General features: G+C 39.8%; 2 protein-coding genes and 1 long non-coding RNA gene across 15 annotated transcripts in view; 1 reads left to right on the forward strand and 2 right to left on the reverse strand.

Annotated features, from left to right (window-relative positions):
• The window catches only part of TOR1AIP1 (torsin 1A interacting protein 1), a 49,668-nt gene extending 32,281 nt beyond the window's left edge, over positions 1-17,387 (reverse strand). For 4 of the 8 annotated variants that reach the window (XM_081485862.1, XM_081485857.1, XM_081485860.1 and 1 more), the window contains exons 1-4: positions 12,653-17,387; positions 10,221-10,298; positions 3,962-4,021; positions 2,855-2,899 (exon numbers count right to left, since the gene is read on the reverse strand). In XM_081485862.1, the coding sequence (XP_081341988.1) occupies positions 2,855-2,899; positions 3,962-4,021; positions 10,221-10,298; positions 12,653-13,148 (679 nt within the window). In that variant the 5' untranslated portion in view covers positions 13,149-17,387. The remainder of the gene's footprint in view (positions 1-2,854; positions 2,900-3,961; positions 4,022-10,220; positions 10,299-12,652) is intronic. The other 4 variants (XM_081485864.1, XM_081485861.1, XM_081485863.1 and 1 more) reach the window with 1 other exon arrangement.
• Positions 12,547-24,713, forward strand: part of LOC145504670 (torsin-1A-interacting protein 2-like) — a 39,615-nt gene continuing 27,448 nt past the window's right edge. For 3 of the 6 annotated variants that reach the window (XM_081485868.1, XM_081485872.1, XM_081485866.1), the window contains exon 1: positions 12,547-12,830. The gene's annotated coding sequence lies outside the window, so the exon portion shown is untranslated. Of the gene's footprint in view, positions 12,831-17,641; positions 17,771-24,713 lie in introns of those variants that run through there. The other 3 variants (XM_081485867.1, XM_081485869.1, XM_081485865.1) reach the window with 1 other exon arrangement.
• LOC145504674 (uncharacterized) lies at positions 17,648-21,963 on the reverse strand. The gene is made up of 2 exons (XR_014052386.1): positions 21,576-21,963; positions 17,648-21,506 (listed from the first exon to the last, which is right to left on the reverse strand). It is a non-coding gene; the product is annotated as an uncharacterized LOC145504674 (long non-coding RNA).

The following is a 24,713-nucleotide window of genomic DNA, read 5'->3' on the forward strand; positions in this document are numbered from 1 at the left end:
AAGTATTTTTAAATCAGCTTCTATAAGGGAGTTCTGCACTTACTTTTAATACTTTTAATATGAAGTATTAAATAAATCATAGATTTAATCTATTTTTGAACACTTTTAAGACTTTTAATATAGGGTCTAAAAATCCTTCCTTTAGAATCCACATTCCTAACAGTAAATATTTATCAGCACTATACAAGACATAAATAGTAACTTGTCAAGCAAGGCTATCATGGTAACACCACTAAGAACAAAAAACAGTATTATTTTGTGACTTACAACCCAGCAGTATTTTATGAATTAAGACACCTTAAATAATAATACATTTTATATAGTTGACAAGTCCTCTTCACTGTAATAGGCTTTTGTCCTGGTTGTATACACATTTTAAAACATGGTTCTCACTCTAGAAACCCAAGTTTACCAATTGAGAATGTCACTCTAAAAATCATTTACCATAAGCTATCTCAAGGAGCCACAGTTAATGTGAGTGTTGTTTCTAACATACAGGAGCTTCTCATACTGCCTGAATTCTAAACGTAAAAGAGTTACATTCTATTGTAAGACGAACTGTAGTATTTATAACTCTCCTTCTCATTTTGCCTGTTCTGCATCCTTCAAAATTCAAATGTCATCGCCATTAAATCTTCCTGACCTCTTCCACAGAGTAGGGCTCTTCTCTACCATATACATATACCACTATTTTAATACTTATAACAATTTTTTACCCAAGCTGCAAAGAATGTATAGATAAATATCCAAATACAATCTGATAATGAATCAGCAGTATCTATGACTATATAGCTTTTAATTTCATTTCCCTCTTTTGTCATTCAGCTTCCTTTATTCTAAACTTCTTGGCTGCTACATGGGGGAAGTTAAAGTATTAAAAAAAAATTTTTTTTTAAAGTAAAAAATTTTTTCCTACACATATGCAAAAACTTTCAAGACATTAAAATTCTATTTGGAGCAATAATACCCTAACCAAAAAAAGATTATTATTTAAAAAAATTACAAAGGCTGTGGCTTTTAGACAAATGGCAATAATTAAATGTCCTATTAAGGAGTTGTCACTTTTCTAACAATTTCAACCAATTAGGAAAAGGTACTTTCAGAAGTCTAAGGTCTTTCTGTTTGTTATAAAAAACAGATCACTTAAAACCACGTCCTGTGGTGGACATCATCCATTACTGTATCACTTTCTGTGCACTTTCTTTTGCCTGGTCACAGTTTTTAAGAAAAATACAAAGTCCCAGTATATTTCTACTATAGGCTTTCTTATTCCAAGAGATTTATGTAATGTGTTGGTGTGAGGTGTGAAGGGTATTCAAGGAAATACAAACTTTGTAATTGTGTTGTGTCTGGGGACAAAGGCATGAAGATTCAAAAGTGAGATGATCATGTCTTTTCAAAGAGAGGTCAGGAGTCACTGTGTCTCCTTTTTGTGTTGTCAGTAAAACCTAGTGTGGAATATTCAATCTATGTGTGGACATAAATCTACGTCCAGGCAGTTATTTAACTCTCTGAATTTATTCTTAGAACAAATATAATTTAGGTGATTTGCTGTCTTTAGGTCTGCCATTAATGTAATTAGAGATGGGTAAACTTTCTCCATCAAAGGCCAAATAGTAAATATTTTAGGCTTCTCTAGCCACATAAGGTCTCTGTCATATGTGTGTGTATACATATATACATATTTATTCCACAAAATGTAAAAATTTTTCTTAGCTTACAGGCTGTATAAAAACAAGACCACAGATCAGATTTTACTCAGAGGCTGTACTCTGGGGATCCCCGCTATAGATACCTTTAAGAAAGGTACCTTTTAAGACTATTCAATGCCAATCATGCTTTGGAGAACAAGAGAGTGGGGCAGCAAGAAGAAGAGAATAAAGAATAGTCTGGAAATATCACAAACGTTCAAGCTTCATGAACAGCCATTTTATATATTTCAAGATTTACTAGCATTACTATTGGGGAAAAAAAGGGGGTGTCATTCTCTATTGATCTCACAGAAATTCCCTTTAAGTTGGAAAGTACTTTTTTAAAAGTTAGTTTTTATTATAAAGTACTTACAGAAACAATTTCTAAATCTAGCATAGAAAGAACATAAAAGCGCTAGACTATTTCAGCTCCAAGTTTGCTTCTATTTAAGACTCAAAAAAAATTCTTTTTTAAGTTTTTATATAGAGCATTTGAGAAATTGGTAGGTAAAAGTACACATGATAAGTTGCATACTACAAGGATGATTTTCAGTACCCAGACACTATAAATTCTGAAGTCTCTAAAAAAAATCGAGCTTAAGTGGAAGACAAATTTAAACCAAGCTGCAACTATTTATAAAGAAAAATGAAGCTACTCTCCTTTGACTCATCTCCAAATTTAGAAAATTTGTAACTTAAGACTAAGTCCAACCACAATCAATGTAAGTTCACTTAAAGCCACAGATCTTGGTAGCTCAAGTCCTATATCAAGGCAAATCCTGAAAAAGAATATAAACCACTTCAACAAACATGGCAAAGGACACAACTTACTACAGAAAAATTTCCAATTCACTTTCTAAATCAAGAAAAAACTTAATTGGTAAGTTGCTATCTCTTTTCTTGCAATAGTGTGAACTTAACAACTGCTAATAAAAACTAAAATATAGGTTATGACATTTTCTTACATGAACTTAATAATATAACAAAGGACATAATTTCAGAGAATAAAAATCAAGGCTATTGGTCATAAAGATACTGTCCCTCAAGCTGAAATAATGAATAAAGTAATATTTTCAAGCCAGTTACCAAATGAAAGTACTCCTGTATTCTACTGATAATTAGAAGCCTCAAAGAGAACCTATAAGAATTAGAGATAAACAAACCTAATTCACTCATTTTAGTATTTCCATTTGTTTTGTGTGCCGAATCTGCAAGAGAGATAGCAACAAAATGATTAGTGCTTAAAAGGAAATGCATCATATGGTTCTTTACCACAGGTTCATCATCAAAACCTTAACAGATTTTTATCACTTAAAAGGACAGTCATCTATCAAAAAAAAAAAAAAATCAACCTAACTCATTTTAAAAGAGAATAATTGAGGAGTAGAAACCTTATGTGAAGGTAAATCTTTCCTTTTTAGTTTCCACAATAAAGCACCCTTATGGGCTGGGAAACTCTAAAAATGAAGTAGAAGCAGATCTCTTGGAATGACATTCCTAGTTTTCTTTCACAGTCATGAAATCAATTTAAGGGCAATACTCTTCTAAGGTCTTAAAGTGAAAGTTGTTCAGTCATGTCTGATTCTTTGTGACCCCATGACTACACAGTCCATGGAATTCTCCAGGCAAGATACTGGAGTGGGTAGCCTTTCCCTTCTCCAGGGGATCTTTCCACCCCAGGGATCAAACCCAGGTCTCCTGCATAGAAGGTGAATTCTTTACCAGCTAAGCCACAAGGGAAGAAATGCAGTTAAAGCAGGAAAAATTTATAGCCCTGAGCCACAAAGCCTCAGTCTTCAATTTTTTATTAGCATTATACTGGGAAGAATAAAAAGTCCCTGACATTAATTTAAAACTATTTTGCTAACAAAAAGAATCATAGCAACATACAAGGACACAAGCTCTAAAAAAGAAAGAAGAAATTATTTTATATACTTATATGGAAGGATGTCTCAATATATTTTAAGTAAAAACAAACAGTAAGAAGGTACAGAAAAGAGTAATTATTGGGCTAAAATGTGGGTTAAAAAAGAGAGGAAAAGATGATTTATACATGAATTCCCTTATATCTCCATAAAATACCTCTGGAAGACTACCTAAGAAACTGACAACACTGGTTGCTTAAGGAAACTGGGTGGACAAACAACGAAGGGGGCCGGGAGACTTTCCATTGTATATTTACAGAAATTTTGACTTTCGAACCATATAAATACATGTAAGTACCCTATTTAAAAATATGAGAAAGCTGAACAGACAAAACAATCCCTTACCAGATCTTGAGCTTCTTAGAGGGGGTCTACACAGGCTGGTTACAGGATCTTCACTCATCACTAATATGGGAAGAGAAAACAATAAAATACATATATAAAATGTCTAACATATTAGATTTATTATACTATCACCTATTTAGTCAGCAGTTTTTTCTGAGCTCTCCATTACGCTAAGTATGGAAATACAATAGTGAACTAGAGAAAGGTTTGCTGCTGTAAAAAATATATGGGCTTGATGTAAAATTTGGCAGTTTTTCTCACCAGACCATATTTGTATAAAAAGAAAGGAGTATCAAACAAAACTTCTAAATTTCTCAATTAAGAACCAAAATCTGTACCATAGCACCAACTCAATTATCTATTCCATTGTGGCATACCCTCACTGTGGATTATTTATGTCAAACTTTGATTTGAGGGTTAAACTTCCTAAGAGTTAATACACTCCCTCCAATTATTTAACCTTGTCTGTTTCAGCAAATACAAACTCTAATTTAAAAAAATGTTAATGTTAGCCATAATTTGTTTCAGACTGTCTATACTTCAATGGCACAGGGTTAATGAGGAAGCCGATCCCTTTAAATAATAAATTAATGTTAGCCTAGAAATCCAAGGTGTATTTCCTCAAAGAGCCTCGCACAACATAATATAAATCCCAATCTATATTTAAATTTGGAGTATATTACACTTAGCTTCATTTGTATCTATAAAAAAAGCAGTATGTTTGGCTCTGTGTGAGAAGTGCAAAAACCATACTCTGAACCAGCTATCACTGACTCCCTCTCCATTATACTGGCTGCCTATGTTTGTTCTCACAAAACTGACTTAACCCCATTTCCTCTTCACAGTATCAAGAAGAGAAATCCTGAAGGGACATTCATTTATTTGTTCTAAAAATACCTATTGAGCATGTTTTTGTACATCTTAATGACAGAGATGTAGAGAAATAATTAAGTTGATTTTATATAGCTCGAAAGGCAGAATTAAGATCAAGAGAAATTTACAGCAAAGTAGCTTTTAGTTCAACAGTAAGAACAAGAGCAACCAAATTATTCGTGTTGTCTCCAAAAGTGAGGGAGTGATTTCCACATCACTGCAGGTGATCAACAGTGCACGAATGGATGTTAACAGAGGGACACCTACACTGATAGAAACTCCGAGTACATGACTCTCCTAAATCTTCCAGCTCTAAGATTCTATGCAATGTATCAGTTGTTAGCATTCTACACAACACATATTTAGAACTTAGCATGCTGCTGCTGCTAAGTCGCTTCAGTAGTGTCCGACTCTGTGCGACCCCAGAGACAGCCGCCCACCAGGCTCCCCTGTCCCTGGGATTCTCCAGGCAAGAGTACTGGAGTGGGCTGCCATTTCCTTCTCCAAGAACTTACATAAATAGCTTTAAAAAGAAATCTCACATATGTCCGTTACTCTTATTATTACAATGACTTTCCCCTTTTTTCCCTCTATATTCCAATCCTTTGCAGGTTTAATTAAAACCTAAAACTCAACTTTAATCTATAGGTATCAATTACTATTTCAGACCCCATCTTTTCGTTTAAGCTTTTCTTGTATGCTCTACCAAACACATAGCCCTGTGTAAGAGGGGTTGAAGGAGAGAGAGTAGCAGAGAGGGGTATTAGGGAATAAAATAACAAGGATTCTTTTTGAGTTGCAATCTCTTTCCCTTGTTTGCCGCTCTTGCTCACCACTGCACCCCCAGCATCTAGCAATGGCACTAGTATAAAGTAGGTGCTCAATAAACATCTGGAGAATGAGTGAATGCTGTAATTACAGCAGTCAGAGAATCAAATGTTCATGACAAAATGTTGTTTAGTCACTCGGTCATGTCTGACTCTTCTGCAACCCCATGGACTGGAGCACACCAGGCTCCTGTGTCCATGGGATTTCCCAGGCAGGAATACTGGAGTGGGTTGCCATTTCCTTCTCCAAGGGATATTTCTGATCCAGGGATCAAACCTGTGTCTCCTGCATTGGCAGGCAGATTCTTCACTCCTGAGCCACCAGGGAAGCCCTCGTGTTAAAACAGAAGGTATTAAAAATATTTAACAATAATTATTTAACTAGAAACCATAACTACTAAAAATACTTAACGTTAGGAAAAGTTACTAAAATTTTCCTACTATATTTTTAGGTTATGAAATTAGTTTCATGAATCGAATGAATCTGGCCATAGAAGAAGTTATATAGGTATATATGAACGGAACTGATGGAACAACCTAATCGCTATTTTAATGTGAAAATAATGCAATTCTGAAACTTCAAACAATAAGCTACTCTAGACTAATAGAATCAACATTTTCATGACTTCCAAAACAGGATGACAAATGATGTGGTTGTCTTTACTAGGATGTTTTAGAAAGTGGTCCCTTGGGGTGTGTGTTTGTGTGTGTGTGGGGGGAGTGGGGGTGGGGGAAGTCGCTAAGTTGTGTCTTTGCAACCCCATGGACTATGGTCCATGGAATTCTCCAGGCCAGAATACTGGAGGGGGTAGCCGTTCCCTTCTCCAGGGGTTCTTCCCAACCCAGGGATCGAACCCAGGTCTCCCACAGTGCAGGTGGATTCTTAACCAGCTGAGCCACCAGGGAAGCCCCTTGGTATAGGTCATCATTTTCAAGGACATTTTTGGATAAAGTTTTGTCAGACCACACCAGTGGTCCTATATACAATTACAGCACAATTTTGAATACCAAAGTTGAATTGAAAGTCTACGATTCTACAAGAAGGAGGAAGAGCCTATATATTTTTCTTAATTGAAGTACAGCTGATTTACAATGTTGTATTATTAATAGTTTCTGGTGTAAAGTGGTTCAGTTCTATATACACACACACACACACACACACACACACACACACACACACACACACATACTCATATATATATTCTTTTTCATATTCTTTTCCATTACGGTTTATTACAGGATACTGAATATAGTTTCCTGTGTTACACTGTAGGATTTTGTTGTTTATCTATTTTATATACAATAGTTTATATCTGCTAATCCCAAACTCCTAACTTATTCCTCCTCTACCCTCTTGCCACTGTGGTAACTATAAGTCTGTGAATCTGTTTCCGTTTTGTAAATAAGTTTGTTTGTGTCATATTTTAGATTCTACATACAAGTGATACTATATATTTGTCTTTCTCTTTCTGACTTACTTCACCTCTAGGTCCTTCACCTTACTTCACCTCTAGGTTATCACCTCTAGGTCCTTCTATTTTGCTGCAAATGGCAGTATTTCATTCATTTTTATGTCTATTATTCCATTTTGCACATGTGTGTATACATATATATACACATACATATATACATAGATACACACACACACACACACACACCACTGCCACTTCTTTATTCTATTCATCTTTTGATGGACATTTAGGTGGCTTCCATGTCTTGGCTATTGTAAATAGTGCTGCTAAGAACCTGTGGGTGCATGTACATTTCTGAATTAAGAGTTTTCTCCTGATATATGCCCAGGAGTGGGATTGCAGGATTATATGGCAGCTCTATTTTTAGTTTTAAGGACCCTCCTAGTGTTTTCCATAGTGGCTGTACCAATTAACATTCCCTCAAACAAGGAAGGGCCTATCTTAAACTTGCACTTAAAAGTAGTTTTCCATCAAACTGACTTCTATTTAAGTAATTCCTGTGCTAGACAGACTTTCAGTTCAGTTCAGTCACTCAGTTGTGTCTGATTCTTTATGACCCCGTGGACTGCAGCACACCAGGCTTCCCTATCCATCGCTAACTCCCGGAGCTTGCTCAAACTCATGCCCATGGAGTCAGTGATGCCATCCAACCATCTCATCCTCTGTCATCCCATTCTCCTCCTGCCTTTAATCTCTCCCAGAATCAGGGTCTTTTCCAGTAAGTCAGTTCTTCACATCAGGTAGCCAAAGTACTGCGAGTTTCAGCTTCAGCATCAGTCCTTCCAATGAATATTCAGTATGTTACAAAGCTTGTAAAGACAGACTTTACAAGAGTTCATTTAATGACTTTCCTGAACTTTCTCCTTTTTTAAGAGGAATGACAGAGGAGTAAGACAAGTACTAGATATAGAATGATTTTTAAAAGCACCTTTTATAGTAAAATAACCCAGAGTATCTCAAATCTCCCCAAAATGCACATATCTTTATGTCTAGTTATACTGCAGCACAATATATTCCAGGTAATCTGTGCATGAGTTCCATTAATCTACCATCTACATTGGGAAATGTTTTGTCTTTTTCCGTTATCAATCATAGCATGAGCCTTGTCAGAAAAAGAAATGCTTAAGCAAAATTTTATGAACTTCACACTTCCTGCAAAGTGCTGTGAGGAAAAAAAGCCCACCTTATATCCATATGTTTTACTGTATACTAAGTGATTTTTCAAGTACTATTTCACTTTTGCAGTGAGCTTGTGAGTTAGGCCGGGTTAAGTCATACAGACAAAGGCCTGAGGTTCAACATGGTTAGCTAATATGACCAAGGTCCAGTGCTCTTTTCACAACATCGTGCAGCCATGTACCTCAATAGCAGTCCTCAAATACAAGCTTAATGTGAACTTCAAAAGACTGTATGAGATATTCTATTGTATAACAGTTTTATAATGGTCTGTATGGTCTATAGGCTGGTGCTCAACAGTCTTCATTAAATCAATTTACTTAACTCCATAAATTTTATAAATTTATTGTAGATTTTATTTACATTTGCTGTAGATTTTAAAAATGAGAAAATTTTGTTTTTCCAGGCATAAGCGTCATGTCATTGAATCTACTGTAAATAAAATCTCAAGAATACAGTTTTCCCAAATGGCCTGAAAAATGTGATTATAGAGCCTATCACTCAAAGCATTTTTCTAAAATAGTTTCTAATCTAACACAGGAACATAGGCTGTTCAAGGAATTAAGCATAAAGGGTGTGTTATTTGGAATTGATCCTCAACCAGATATTTATTCTAAACAGAATAGTTTAAACTACAAAGCATAATCTTATTAGAACCAATGAGTAAGGAAGTAAGTCAGGATTTGGGTTAAAAAAAAGCCACAGATGATTAGTTTCAATAGCTACAGTCATTATTATTGTGGATTTCCTAATATCAAGAAAAGCAAACTGAAAATAAACAGAGCTAAAAATCAAAGGATACTATGCATTAGTAACTGAACTTAATCCTTTCCCTTGCTTTTCAAAATAGGTTTTAAAATGGCTACTACCAAATGTAGTCTAATGCCACTTCATACTAAGATGCAAATACTTCTACAGTTCAACATCTCTAAAATTGGGATGTATTATACAATCTAAGGCACATTACCGTTAACTGGCAGCATTTCTTCCTCCTAAGTGAAAGTCAAAGTCTCTCAGTTGTGTTAGATTCTTTGTGACCTAATGGACTATACAGTCCATGGAATTCTCTAGGCCAGAATACGGGAGTGGGTAGCCTTGCCCTTCTCCAGGGGATCTTCCCAAACCAGGGTTAGAACCCAGGTTTCCCGCATTGTAGGCAGATTCTTTACCAGCTGAGCCACAGGGAAACCCAAGAATACTGGAGTGGGTAGCCTATCCCTTCTCCAGCGGATCTTCCCAATCCAGGAATCAAACTGGGGTCTCCTGCATTGCAGGCAGATTCTCTACCAACTGAGCTACCAGGGAAGCACAAGAAGAGGATGTATCTTACAACTGAAGAGATCTTAGATTTAATAAAATATAGTATCAAATTGAGATTGATTATATTGTGTCATGATTTTACTATGCAGACCATTTAATCCATTTTACATGACACATTTATTCATTCAACACTTAACAAGCTTTACTGAGCAGCTAATTATTCCATGGGAGAGTGACAGTGAGGTACTTGGGGCAAGTGAAGGGGCTTTGGAGAAGACAAGCCTAGGTCTGAATTTGGCTCAGTTACATAGCAAGTAATCTTAAGAGAAAAGTCAGCTACTCTGAGCTCCAGTTTCCTCACCAAAAAACTGGGTACATCTATCCTGCATAGTGATGTGAATGAATTAACATATACTAAGTATACGGTACTTAGAAGGTATTCAAGTATGTGCCCTGTCTTTTCTTGACACATGCTAGTATTGCTTAATTCAATTTAACTATCTAAAAATAAGATTCACTGAAACTTTGAATGAGGTATGATTTGGGACCCCTGATTGACCCAATAATCCAATAACCCAATAACTATAGGCTATAATCTATAAATTAAAAAAGCTGACAGGTTAGGAAAAAAACGAACCCAATTCTTCTTACCTGGAGTCTCTTGTGTTCTCCTGAAAGCTTTCTTTGGGACCGTTTGGCTTAAAACAGTTTGTGAAGGTGGTTCATCCTCTAAAGAATAGACATAACAATTGCAAAATTCAGAATATGCGAAGTGAGTAGAGATTATGTATATTAACAGCAATATATAAACAGAAATGCAAGTAATTCATTCTGTTACGAAAACTTGGTCTCTCTGTGCACAGGTGCCAAATCAAATCCCAGAGACAAGGGTTGTGAGTGAAGCAGAAAAGGAGAGCTTTACTGCTTTGCCAGGCAAAGGGAGACACACCAGGCTTCTGCCTTGAAAAACTATGTGTCCCATCCCCAGAGGACTTGAGTGTTTTTGTAAGTGGGTCAAAGGTGGGGTGTCTGACAAGATAAGGGTGTGAGCAGGGTTTGCACTCCGTTACTCTCAAGTAGTCAGTCTCCTAATCCTGCTGATTAATCTGGGCCTTTTACACCAGGTGACTTCTTGGTTGTTCTTCCCTTGATTAGCAACTGTTGGAACCTGCCCTTTGGAACTCAGAGAAGGTCATAATGGCTGGCGTACTGCCTCCAAACAATTGGGGAGAGAAAGGCCTGGGAGACTCACAGGGGCCCACTCAGTTTCAATCCCTTCAGAAATGTGTAGTTAAGGGGTTCCTGGTGGCTCAGTGGCAAAGAATCTGCCTGCCAATGCAGGAGACTCAGGTTTGACCCCTGGGTAGGGAAGATCCGCTAGAGAAGGAAACAGCAACCCATTCCACTATTCTTGCCTGGGAAATCCCATGGACAGAAGAGTTTAGTGGGTTACAGTCCATGTGGTGGCAGAGTCAGACATGACTTAGGGGACAAAACAACAAAAAATTAGGTTTACCAAAACTTGGGAATTGAACTAGTGAGAACTACTCTTTAGGACAACATAAAAACAAACGACTCACCAATGATGCTTTACAACAAAAATATAGAAATATTACTCTAGAAAATTTAAAAAAATGGACTAAAGAGGAAGAATGAAAAACAGTGTCGATTCTTATAGATTTACTAAAAATAAAAGTAAATCCTTTGTGTGTTTAAAAAAAAAACTAGCTTATACAACTGCATCGGCCTGTGTGGGAAAGTCAATACAACTTAGCGTATTTCCTTTGCCTTCCAAAGCATTCTTCTAGCTACGGGAGACACAGAAAGAACATAAACACTGAAGTATAACATAGTCCCTCAAATATATACATAGGATCTTTGTCTTCAGAAGTTTCTAATCTTAAAAGAGAGATAAAACATGTATAGGGGTTAAACGGTCTTGAATTGCTACTCTCAATAGTAACTCACATATGTTTAACGTAATTTCCAAAATCACCAACACTTCTACTATGTCAGCACTTCAGGCATCAGCAGGTAATGTGCAGTCTATTACTCAGCTCTAAACTGAAAATCCACCTCTTCTTCATCATATCCAGCAATGGTCTATCACCAACTATGTAATCCCATTACGATTCAAACCCCTTGGTTTTACCTCATAGGTGCCCTACCTGGAGCCAACATGAAACTCCATCTGTGACTTAGTGTTAGATGGGGGAGAAGGGGCAGTGTGGGAGAGGATGCATTACCAGAGCTGATTCTTCTGTGACTTTCCCAAAACTACACAATCACTTTGTCAGTAACCCTGTGACCCATTTAAATGAAAACTAATGAAAGTCCTGCTTTGTCACGCTTAACTACTGAGGTTACACTGACGGCCCCCAATATGCGAATTTCTGACAGAGACCACCACACTAAAGAAAGAGCGATCAGTTCAAGTTTATCACACACTGGGAAGCTTCAGGTTCAGGATGATTGCCTTGACCCCATTTCAGTGTAAACATGTGGGTGGGATCTCAAATCAATTCATCACTACGCTAGTCCTCAAAACGGCCACTCACGAAATTCCCCTTCCTTTCTCCCCTCCTGGATAGTGACGGGGAAAGACTGGAAGGTTAGGAGAGAACCAAAATTCTCATTGAGGGACTTCTGGTCTCTGAGTTAAAGGAGGAAATGGAAGTGGCTTTGGCAGAAACATCCGCAGGGCAGACAGAACCGATATGAAACCGATGTGAAACTGAACTCGGAGTGATTCAGTGTCCTGCTTGCTGCCTAACTCGCCGCCCCGAAGTGCAGGCCTGCAGAAAACAGGCAATCCTGACACCTCTAAATTGATGCCCAGGGAAGCACGCGGCTCCTCGGCTCGGCTCAGGTCTCTACGCACGACCGCCTTTCCTGCCAGCGCCCCCGCCCTACCACTTTCCCGCCAGCCGACGGGGCCGCCCAGGGGTGGGGGCTCACGTCCACCCCGGAGAAGCTCAGAGGGGATGAGCTCAAGGCAGGCACAAGCCCGCCCAAGGCGCGCACACCCTTCGCGCGTACCCGCCCACGGCACTCCCTCCCTGACTCGCGGCTGACACTGTTACCTCCGACTGTCTCAGCTTCGGATGAATGGGAGTCCCGTAATGCTCTTCTGGTCGTAACCGGAGACGGTCGTACCGGAGACGGCGGCGAGTGCGGCTGCTGCTGGAGGCGAGTAGCTCTCCGCGTCTGCATCTCCTCGGCTTCGTGGAGTCGGGGCTGCCTCCGCTGCCGAGACCGAAGGTAATAGGCGCTTTCTCTCACTTCCTCTTTCGCCGAATCGGGCCGGAACCTTTCTAGCGGAATCTGTCTTCCCACCCGGGCCTTTTCTCTGGCCGCCCGGGGCTCGAAGTCGCCGTACACTTCGGGCGGCTCTTCTGAGAACCTCACTTCCCGCCGGCCGTGGCGCGACGGCGTATGAGTTCCGTACGCAGGCACGTCACTGCTGCCGCCATTTTGAGGGGCGAGCCGGGGCCTTCCCTCCCGTATAGGAGCCCTGGGCGTGACGTACGGCGGCCATCCTTCCCCCTCCGGCTCCGCCCGCCACCCCTCGCCTGCCATAGTTGTTGACGTAGCTTGAGTCGATGGCGAAGGTGTTTTGCGGTGCCCTTAAGAGTCTCCTGCCGTAGCTGGCGATTGTTTTTCGGGGTGTAGGGCGGTGGTGTCAGCGGTCAGGGAGGCAGTTGAGCGTCGCCGGGGCTGCCGCCTGCGTCGTCGCTGCTGTGCTGCAAACCCGCCTCTGGGCCCATGGTGTGTTCCGAGGGCTGTGGGAGAGGCAGTGCCTGTGCTGGGTCAGCTGCCGCGGGTCACTCCCGCCTCCTGGCTGAAGGCACCAAAGAGGAGGAGAAGAGCGAGGAGGCGTCGCTGTCCTCGGCCTTCGGGGAGGGAGGGAGGAAGACGGAGAAAGGACAAGTGGCTGGGCAAATTGCCGGTCCTCAGTCCAGCTGCTCCTGGCAACTGTTGCCTGCTCGCAAGAGGCGCCCGGCCTGGCCCCCAGCACAGAGTCGCTGGCAAGGCGGAGTGAAACGCGGGTGAAGTTTCGGTCCTCAGCCTCAGGCTGTTGCGCAGTTTTCCCGCAGCCTCTTTGATCGACTCCTGCCTTCGCAGTACCTTTCCAAGTGTCCCTTTGCAGGGCTAATAAGAACGACATATTCGCAGGTGTCATCTTTCTCTGGAGAAAATTTTAGTTTCAAGTTCCTTGGGAAGGCAGTTTACTAGTTTTAGGTTTTGAGTCACTTGTTGAGTGTACGAAATCGGATCTACAGGCTTACTTGGGTGGATTTCCATTTACAAAATGTACGCGGCAAACAGTATTACTCCTGATTTCGTATAAAGGCTCTACTCCAGCAACACTGTTGAGAGATATTGTTGGTGCTGTGTTACGGACGGTGAGAAATAAACACAAACTGATTAAAGACAGCACTGTAATTTTCAGTTGTGATCCATTATTTTCACTTTGATTCTGAGCATGACTTGATATATTGCATTTGATACAGGGTTTTTCTGCGTTTAGTTTACTGAATAAGAAAGCATGACAAAGCCATTTGTTTCACTTCTGTGTACCGTATTTGCAGATGTGGAAAAATATGCAAATATCTAAACTTACACTGAGGGAATGTTACTGAAAAAACGGTTAATCTTGCTTTTACATACACACACCTTTCTCGGACGATTTTCTGTAATTGATTTTAGTGAATAGATTTGAAAAATTGCAATTTGGATAGCAGTTACAGTGAATGGGCCTGAAATTTTTAAAGTGAAGTCAAAGTCGCGCAGTCATGTCCTACTCTTTGGGACCCCATGGTGTACAGTCCATGGAATTCTCCAGACCAGAATACTAGTTAGCTTTTCCCTTCTCCAGGGGATCTTCCCAACCCAGGGCTCGAACCCAGGTTTCCCACATTGCGGGCAGATGCTTTACCAGCTGAGCCACAGAGTGGTTTACTCTTTCAAGTATTTAAAATCACTTTAGAATGTTTTTGAGCAACGCTTTGTCCAAACGGGGCACATATTTCATTTTAATGAAATCTTAACGATGTCCTGTGTTTTCACTAATAGTCCATAAATTTGGCCACAGACACGAGTAATTACATGCTTTAGAATCACCTAGGTTTTTGATAGACACCTCTAGCTTAGTTTTCTGTTTTTTTTTTTTAATTATATACAATATAACCAAAGAAACTGAAGGAATAGCAACATGAGAGATGCTACTTTTTAAAGAATCTTTTATCTTAGGGAAAATTAAAAGCATGTTCTCCCTTGTCAGCTTGAGTTAGTATATTTGGAAAATTTGTGGGACTTAACTCTTCTCTGACAAAATGCTGAGGAGTGTTGATACTTGGTTAATATCTGGCTTTTGCTTGTTTTAACTAGTGCTTTATAAGGTACCTATTATATTACTCTATTAATATGTAACAGTAAAAGTACTGTAATAGATGAAAAGATATAATAGATTCAAGGATATAAAACTTTATACAACTAGTATTAATAAAGTTCGTATTATAGTGGTAGTAATACATATATTAAGAAGCTCTTTAAAACAGTTACGAGCACAGTTAACTATATAGAAACTTGGATACAGATTGTAAAACAGATTTGGGGGAATATATTAAAAAAGAAGACGGAGATTCAAAACATTAGTACATGTATTGCTGCTGCTAATTTGCTTCAGTCCTGTCCGAGACTCTGCGAGCCCATGGACTGTAGCCCACCAGCTCCTCTGTCCATGTGATTCTCCAGGCAAGAATACTCGAGTGGGTTGCCGTGCCCTCCTCCAAGGGATCTTCTCGACCCAGGGATTGAAGCTGCATGTCTATGTCTCCTGCATTGGCAGGCAGGTTCTTTACCACTAGCGCCACTTGTGTCATCTTGTAATTAAAAATGCTTGAAGAATTTAGGAATAGTTTTCAAAATCATGAGAAGCTTGACGCAAAATCAGAGGAATGATAACTTTAGCATTAAAACATACATTTTTTTAGGGTTATCCCTCTTTTGTCTAGGTAATAAGGGTACATAATCCTAGCTCTGCCATACGTGCCTCCCACATTTAGCAACCTTAACAAATACCAACTTTCATTACCAGCTGTGAGGTAAAGCTAAACCCTTGTCAAACCAGATATTCTGCTGTAGATGTTTTCCAAACCCAAGGGTGGCACAAAAGAGGTGACATTATAGAGACGGTAGACTCAGCTAATATCATAAGGGAACTGCTGGACTGCTAATACCAAGAGGAAACATGAGCTCTGAATGTTTAACAGTTATTGTGGGAGTTTGAGATCTGTGGAGGAACTCAGTGAATCAAAAGAGAACAAGAGAAGAAATGATTAGAACAAAGAATAGACTCATTAATTCATGTATTTATTAGACATCTGTGTTGAAACAGAATAGATGCTTAATATATGAATTCAACTAAGAGTATTCTTTACCCTGAGGGAATTTGCCATTATATTAGGGAAGACAGATATATACAAAATTATAATTGGCATTAATTTAAATACCTATTAGGCCTCAGTCTAGAAATCTAATGTTCTTGACACTGGATTTCGAAGTAAAGCAGCTGTTTTAATAAGATAATTTTTGTACATGAGTTTTTTGTTTGCTGTTCCATCGCTAAGTCATGTCTGACTCTTTGCAACCCCATGGACTCCAGCAGCCAGGCTCCTCTGTCCTTCACTATCTCCCGGAGTTTTTTGTTGAGGGTAAGCAGAAATCCGTTATTTAGTGAGCAAGCATTTATCAATTCATTGTACATAGTGTTCACAATTTTGGTCAGAAAAATAACTTTGGGGTTATATCTTAGTAGAAAAAGGTTACATTGTTATGTTTAATAAAAAGATTAAAATATTAAATAAGAGGAAGTAAAGACATAGTAGCCAGCTGCATTTATTCCCCATTCTCACAAGTGATAGAAAAAATATTTTGAAGACTGTTAATATAAATGAAAATGTCTTGCTGGAAATGAAGTGACTACAATAAATGGCCTTCCACTTATTCTTTGTTGAATTCAAAATTGCAATTAAACATCTAAAAATGTTCCCTAATCCTGCAACTTCTGCCAAAAAAGGATGGTTGAGAGGTGAAGACACCAAAAAAATAATTTACTTACATAAAGAATCGTTAACCCAATAAAATTTTTGAGCTTGTGCTTGTACTATGTAAACCCTATTCTAGGTGCTGGGGATATAGCAGAAAAGGATAGACCAAAGACAATCCTCTCTTCCTTCTAGGATTTTATATTCTATGGGAGTCAGATAAAAATCAATGTAAGTAAAATAGTATGTTGGTCAGGAGCTTTATGGGAAAAAATTAGGAAAGGGGAAGTGAGATTTATGTGAGCAGATTTCTTCTCTGTTGTCTTGAATTGGCCCAGTTCAGGAATAGGACTTTTAGACTGACTTGACAGTTGCCCTTAACCAATTATGTGTTCTTGGGTATACTGCTTTCCATCTCTCAATTTTCATTTTTATAAAATTAGAAAATAGATCTTTTATCCATGTAGCCGACACTTTTGTTCATCATCTCATTTACTCACAGCCACCTTATGCGGTATGTATGTAGCGCTGTCCGCATTTAACATGGGGACACGCACCTTATAAAGGTGGCAGTCGGTTTCCAAGGCAAGCCTGACTGGTGCTTGCCATTGTCATTGGCTAGTGCCGCTCACTGCGTTGGTTCCATTGGTTCTTCAAGCCTGTGAGCTTTAGGTCTTTTTAAGGGCTCAGTTCAGTTCAGTTCCGTTGCTCAGTCGTGTCCGACTCTTGGCGACCCCAAGGGCTGCGCCAGGCTTCCCTGGCCATTTACCCCAACTCCAGGGCCCTCCAATGTGTTGCAGAGATGCCTGCCTTCGGGTCAGCGAGCAGCGCGACAGCGAGAACGCTGGAAGGCTTTGCGGTTCTGCCACTGCACTGCCCGCGCCTCCAGCCTCCCGCCCGGCCGCCGGCTAGCCGGGGGAGTGGAGCCGGGGGTGACGCCTGGGGGAGGGGGGGAGGGGCCGGCGCCTACCAGTCCCAGCATTCCGCGGGTGCCTGCCCTCCCCGCGGAGGTCGCCATCACGTGGGCAGGGACGGGACGACGTTCAGTTCGGAGGCGTCCGAGCGGTGCAGCCCCGCTTTGGGAAGCAGAAAGAACGCTCGAAGGGCTCTCCTGACGTTGACATTCGACGGTTTAAAACCTCGCTAGACATTGTAAGTAAAATGTGTGTACAACTTTTCCATGTTTTAATATTTGATCTGATACCTTCTTTTTAAATAGCTTTCAGAAAAGATCCCTCCCCACCCCCACCTCCTTACCGCAAAAACCTTAAACGGAGCAGGTTGGAGGTATATTTTTGTTTTGGAGTGAAAAAGAGAGAAACAGAATCGCGTAAACATTAAACACAGGAAGGTGAGAATAAATGTTTGGTTTGGACCTTGAGACGAGAAGCAGAATTCCTCTAAGGTTCAAATGTAAACGGGAAATCGACCAGTGCAGGTGTTGATCACTCCCTTACCTCCGTGTTTGACTGGATTCCATCATTCAGTCTTCTTAATCCTTGTAAGATAGTGCCCCGGCCGCCCCTCACTCCCCCACCCCTGCCTTTTAGCCTTAATAGTGCTAAAAAGAGCAAAGTTTGAAGTTTTAATGAGACCCGGCAATTACCAATTCATTACATATTATATATGTGTTCCCAATTGTATTTCATACCCGGTAAGAAAGTTTATCCCCTTTTCCTTCCTTCAAAAAAATGTACTGCCTACTCAATCAGTAGTGCTTAATTGAAAGGTTTTATACACAAGATACAAAAATCAGTTATCTCAATCTGATTCAATGCCCTGTTTTTATTTCAATTTTACCTCTCTTAAGGTTCTAAAACATTTTATTTTGGATCTCTATGAGAGATTCCTTCCTTGTCTCTGTTCAGAATTAGGCCTGTGACTGTTATCCATATCTATCAGTTCAGTTTTGTTTTTCAAGCACAGGATTAGTCTGTAACTGGCCAGTGGAAAATAATTTTAAAAGGAACTTAATGGTAGAGGAACTGAAAATGTTCCTGGAAGCCTTTGTGTGGATTAGAATAGTTTGGAAAACTGGCTTTTGCCTTGAAAACTTTGAAAGCCTCTCCTCAGCAATATTTTTTATGCTGAACGCAGAGTCCAGAACTTGATTACCAGTTTTGCTTCTGGTTTATCACGTAACCATAAGTGACTCATTTAAGCGGTATTTCACTTGTTTTTTTTAACTTATGTAGAGATAATACTAGCCTGAGATCGTCTATAATTCACAAAGTAACAAGAATTTATCTAGTTATTTGGGGGTTGTTGGGTATTTTAATAATGTATAGTGTCTTGTATGTAATCTATTTTTGCCGTGGAAGTAGTTTTAAAAACTGAATGAAAATCCACATTCCTCTGAAGTGCAACTTGAATTTCCTGAAGGAAAGTTTGCTCAGAGAAGCTTGGTATGCTGTTTCTCATTTTGCATTTAGAAATCTAATTGTGTTAAAATTTCATTGCTAGTCAGTATTTTATGACTATTGTGCCCAACAAGAGATAATTCAGTACACTGATTATACTTTATCGTAGGTTTTCGACAGCAAATTAAGCATTTGTGAGTAAAGTAAGGTGCCTCCCACATTGGTTATGAGCATAGACTTTGGGGTCACAGCTGAATTTAAATTCCTGTCCTGTCACTTTGTAACTTGGGCAGGTTACTTTATCACTGTCCCCATTAAAGCGGAGATTTAGAGTTGTTTGGGACATTAAATGGGATAGTTTAAGGACCTAAGTGGGAACAGTTATTGACGATTGGGCTAATTTTCTCTTTACTAATATTAAAATAAGTGGCATATGGTTCTGATAATCAAAATAGAATGGAGGAAAATTTACCTGTAATTCCACTTCCTCAACAAATCAAAATTTTTGTATACTCTTCTTTAGCCTCCATTCATGGATCTACATAATGTAAATAACATTTTTGCAAAAAGGCAAGTTTAAGACATTAGTTTGTAAACTTCTGAAGGTTTTGTCTTAATTATATAAATAGAGCTTTCTGGTTCTGCCTCTCTGACCTACTAGTGATGAAAGAGCAGAACTTTCCATTAGCAACAGTTTCCACTTGTTTTCCTCAGTCCGAAAAATAAATGTCTAGTTACACTTTCACTTAATAGTTAGACTAATAATACACACTTTCTGAGACTTATTTTGTGTAAAGACTGCACATTATCTCTTTAACACTCATAATGCTTCTTTCATGTAGGTAGCGTTATTTTATTTTGGGGTTATTAAGAAAACCAGAGAAACAGGAAAGAGTTCACCAAGTTAGGTGCTGGAGCAGTCATTCAGGCCTAGGCAGTCTGACTTTAGGGACTGCCAGTCGTTCCTATTTATAGATTCACTATATGGATGTCAAGTTGTATGTGTATGCAGGAGATGATCCTAGAGGCTGACTTACAACTTTGTATAAAAGCAACAAGCAGTATTTGTACCTTACAACAACCATGACCACCACACGTAAAAAAAATGTGTAGGGAAACAGCAGGAGGGAGGTGTTTAGTGTCTTAACAGTTGAGGCATTCACCTATAGTTTTAATAATTGTGGCAGTAAAAAATATGATTTATACAGCAGACAAGTTATTAAGACTAAATTTTCCCTTTTTTTTTAAATTAGAGATAAGCATCATAAAGTAAATACAGGGTTTATAGTGAAAGAGAGCTCCCTCTTCTTCATTAAAACAGTGTTTATAAGTGTTTTTTAAACTTTATAAGGAGCATCAGAATCATCTGGTGAAACTATTAACACAAATTCCTGTACACCCTCAAAGTTTCTGTAATAAGTCTAGGGTGGGGCCCAAGAGTTTACATTTCTAAGTTCCCAGGTGATGCTAATGATTTCCAGCAAATGAGTTTAGTAAGGAAACAAATGTTAGTGGTGGTTGTCCAAATTGTTGGCCTGATAGTGAAACCTCAGTAGCATTGAGCACCCAGCTCGTTTTAAAACACTATCCTCTAATGAAAGGAACCAGGACTTTTTTTCGGCGGGGGCGGGTGGGGAGAAGTACTTGAATTTAGGGCATGGGCAGGGAAAATGTAAGAGGAGCCTGAAACATTTTGTGGTGCTGGAAATTAAGGAAGTGTTCGAAATGGTTTGGGAGTTTGTTGAAAAGACACAAGAGCGACTTGAAGAAGCTCCTGATTGCCAAAGTTGGAACAACTTGAGTAACAGAATGCATAATGGTAGTACTGGAATTTAACTCATAGAATAAAGTAAGTGGCCACAAGTCCATACTGACATAGCTGAGTACATAAATAGGATTCAAGAAAGGACAGCTCTTTCTTACAGAAGAATTCCAATGAATAAACTTGGCAAGAAGGAAATAGAAAATCACTATTAGGCGAATCAGTAGCATAGTAATTATCGCAAACAGAATGTGCCTGTAATGCTGGTAGGTGAAAGTTTGAGGAAATACAGCGTATTGGCACAGTCTCGGAGTGTCTCCCCAAGATGATTATTAGTAACTTGACAGTGGAGATACTGTGATAACCAGCTGCTGCTGCTGCTAAGTCGCTCAGTGTCCGACTCCTAGCGACCCCTTGGACTGCAGCCTACCAGGCTCCTCCATCCACGGGATTTTCCAGGCAAGAGGACTGGAGTGGGTTGCCGTTGCCTTCTCCGGATAACCAACTGACCAAAGTTAAAATCTCCACAGAAATAAGGCATATGGACATCATGAACCCAGTGATGTGATGCACTTAGAAGGACACATCATTTCTTTGGTGTTATTCTTGCCCAATATGCATAACCTCTTTATCTTTCTACTCATGCTGCTGCTGCTAAGTCACTTCAGTCGTGTCCGACTCTGTGCAACCCCATAGACGGCAGCCTACCAGGCTCCTCCGTCCCTGGGAGTCTCCAGTCAAGAACACTGGAGTGGGTTGCCAATTCCTTCTCCAAAGCATGAAAGTGAAAGTGAAGTCGCGCAGTCGTGTCCGACTCTTCGCGACTGCAGCCTACCAGGCTTCTCCGTCCATGGGATTTTCCAGGAAAAAGTACTGGAGTGGGTTGCCATTGCCTTCTCCTTTTCTACTCATGGGAAAACATAAACACAAATTGAGGGACATTCTACAAAATAACCAACTGGTATTTTTCGTTAAGTATCAAGGTTACAAAGACCAGGAAAAGTCACAAAAGATAACGACAGAAACTGGCAGATTGGAGACTCAGGAGAATTAACAACTAAATGCAATGAGGGATCCCAGATTGAACCATGGAACAGAAAAGGAACATTAGTGGAGAAACTGGCAAAATTCAGACAGTCTGTAGTTAATTGACTTGTACCATGTTAATGTCTTGGTTTTATAACAGATATAAAATTAGTTCAAAATAAAATGCTTAATAAAAACATGCAGCTTCATGTAGATACTAAGGATGATTAGTGGAGTTGAACTGACACTGGGAATCAATTGTGCTGCCCACTGTTGGAATCATAGCAAAGTATCTGAACCTTTGTGCGTTGCTTTTTGCCTCTGCATAAGTCATCCTAAACCTGAGATACAAATCAGAGGAGTTGGGAGGGAATAGAATGAAGGGTAAGAAAAAAAAGACTTTCTGTACTCAGAAAAGGTATATATCTGAACTGCTCCAGGCCCTTGAAAAGAAACAGTTCGCTAGGGAAGTAAGTGGAGTGCTTTTTGTTTCTAGTGTTTAGTACTTTCTCAACTTGCCTTTTAAAAATATGGGATAAGTACTACTTAGGGAAAACACTGGGAAATGACTTTAAATTGTGAAAATAGTAATCCTGCCTTATTATGACAATGGATATGGTACAGAGGAGTGGGCAAGACTTAGTTAGGTACTTAGTTTTCAATACAGACATGCGTGGTGTTGGTTGTTGTTCAGTTAGTCCAACTCTTTTGGGATTCCATGGACGAGCCTGCCAGGCTCCTGGAGTGGGTTGCCTTTTCCTTCTCTAGGGTATCTTCCTGACCCAGGGATCAAACCTGAGTCTCCTGTATTGGCAGGTGGATTCTTCATCACTGATCCACCAGGGAAGCCCAGATTGCTGGTACAAATTCAGAAATACCTAACCTTAGCGCTGCTAGGTCTCACTATTGAAAACTGTGAAATAACTTTAAAAGTTTGGCTCCTGGTGTTTTAAATTGAAACTGTAGGCAGAATTTGAACCATGGACTTTTGTCCATTAGGGCAAAGTAGATTGAAATGCACCAGTAAATGTCTAAACCAGTTGTTCCCCTTTGTGGAATGCCAGCAATGCACAAACACACCTGTTATGTTTGTCAGTTCTTTGCTTTTTTTTTTTTTTTGACTGCACCTCTTGAAGCTTGTGGGATCTTAGTTCCCCAACCAGGGATTGAACCCTGGTCCTTGGCATTAAGAGCTCAGAGTCCTAATCACTGGACCACCAGGGGAATTTGCTTTGTGTCAATCCCTGTGCAACTCAGGATATTTTTTGTTCAGCTTATGTTTTTTGGAAGAGGGAATAGTGTGTGTGCCAAATAGTGCTGGAGTGTGCCTTCTCTCTGATCTCAAGACTTTGCCAAATTAAAAGTAATTCCTCACAAAACGGACTGAAAACTTCTTTCAGGATTATGTATTTCATAATATATTTTAAGCAAAGAATTATTTTAGATTACGTGAATTTGAAAAGAATTCTTTTTTTTCATACTTCTTAATCTGTGCTATGTGTGCTCAGTTGCTCAGTTGTATCTGACTCTTTGTGACCCCTTGGACTATAGCCCTCCAGGCTCCTCTTTCCATGGAATTTTTCAGGCAAGAATACTGGAGCGGGTTGCATTTCTTCCTCCAAGGGATCTTCCCAACCCAGGGACTGACGCACCTCTTGCGTCTCCTGCATTGGCAGGCAGATTCTTTACCACTTTACCTGGGAAGCCCTACTCCTTAACTCTCAACATCTAAATTCAGAACTGGTTAATGAAATATGAAGCTTTTGAGATTTCACTTTATGTGTGAGACTTATTACCCTGGAGTAGGAAATGGCAACTCACTCCACTATTCTTGCCGGATAATTCCATGGACAGAGAAGCCTCGTGGGCTACAGCCCATGGAGTCACAAAGAGTCAGACACGACAGAGCACACACGCATACAATTTCTGTGATTTCTGAAGGCAATCTTTTTATATCCATCTAAAAGCCCTTGAAACCCACCCTGGAGGCTCAGACAATAAGAGCGTCTGCCTACAATGCAGGAGACCCGGGTTCAATCCCTGGGTTGGGAAGATCCCCTGGAGTAGGAAATGGCAACTCACTCCAGTACTCTTGCCTTGAAAATCCCGTGGACGTGGACGGAGGATCCTGGTAGGCCCTGGTAGGTCCATGGGGTCCCAAAGAGTCGGACATGACTGAGCGACTTCACTTTCACTTTACCTAAAGCATTGGTTCCACTCTGGATTCCCTGGACATCTATCTAGAAGTTCTGTAAGGTTTTTCTCTTTGTATTTATAATATTCAGCATTGTGCCTAGTACATGGTGGTTTCCTCAGTAACTTAAGCAATACAATAATCAGTCGAGTACTGGTTGTTTTTGGGTATTTTGAGCATTGGTAAAGAATGCGCCTGCCCATGCAGGAGATGTGGGTTTGAACTCTGGGTCTTAAAGATCCCCTAGAGTAGGAAATGGCAACCCACTTCAGTATTCCTGCCTGGAAAATTCCATGGACAGAGGAGCCTGGTGGGCTATAGTCCATGGGGGTCACAAAGGGTCACATGAGACTGTGCATGCAGGCAAAAATGGTTATCATATATTCACCTCAACTCAACCACTTTGGACTTAAGCTAATGGTGTTGAGAAAGGAAACAAATCCAAAATGTCTCAGTCTTTCCAACTTTATGTTACAGGTGCTTTGAATATTATCTCTAATTTAAAGTATTGAAAATTTCTAAACCAGGGCTATTAACACTGGTTTTTTACTTGTTTTATTAGAAGTTCTGACTGGCAGAGTTACATGTCTAATTAATAAAATGAGAAAATGACATCATTACAAGAATGGTAGTTGTTCTGGAATCCTTCCAAAGTGAGATCAGAGGGGGGAGCCTACGAATAAAAATTGCCTTTGATAGTGAAATGATTAGGAACCATTCCTGCTCAATGGTTCTGAACCATTTCAGGTTCCT

This window comes from Giraffa tippelskirchi, chromosome 5 (assembly GCF_054371585.1).
Source record: "Giraffa tippelskirchi isolate mGirTip1 chromosome 5, T2T-mGirTip1v1.2.pri, whole genome shotgun sequence".
Taxonomy (NCBI): domain Eukaryota; kingdom Metazoa; phylum Chordata; class Mammalia; order Artiodactyla; family Giraffidae; genus Giraffa; species Giraffa tippelskirchi.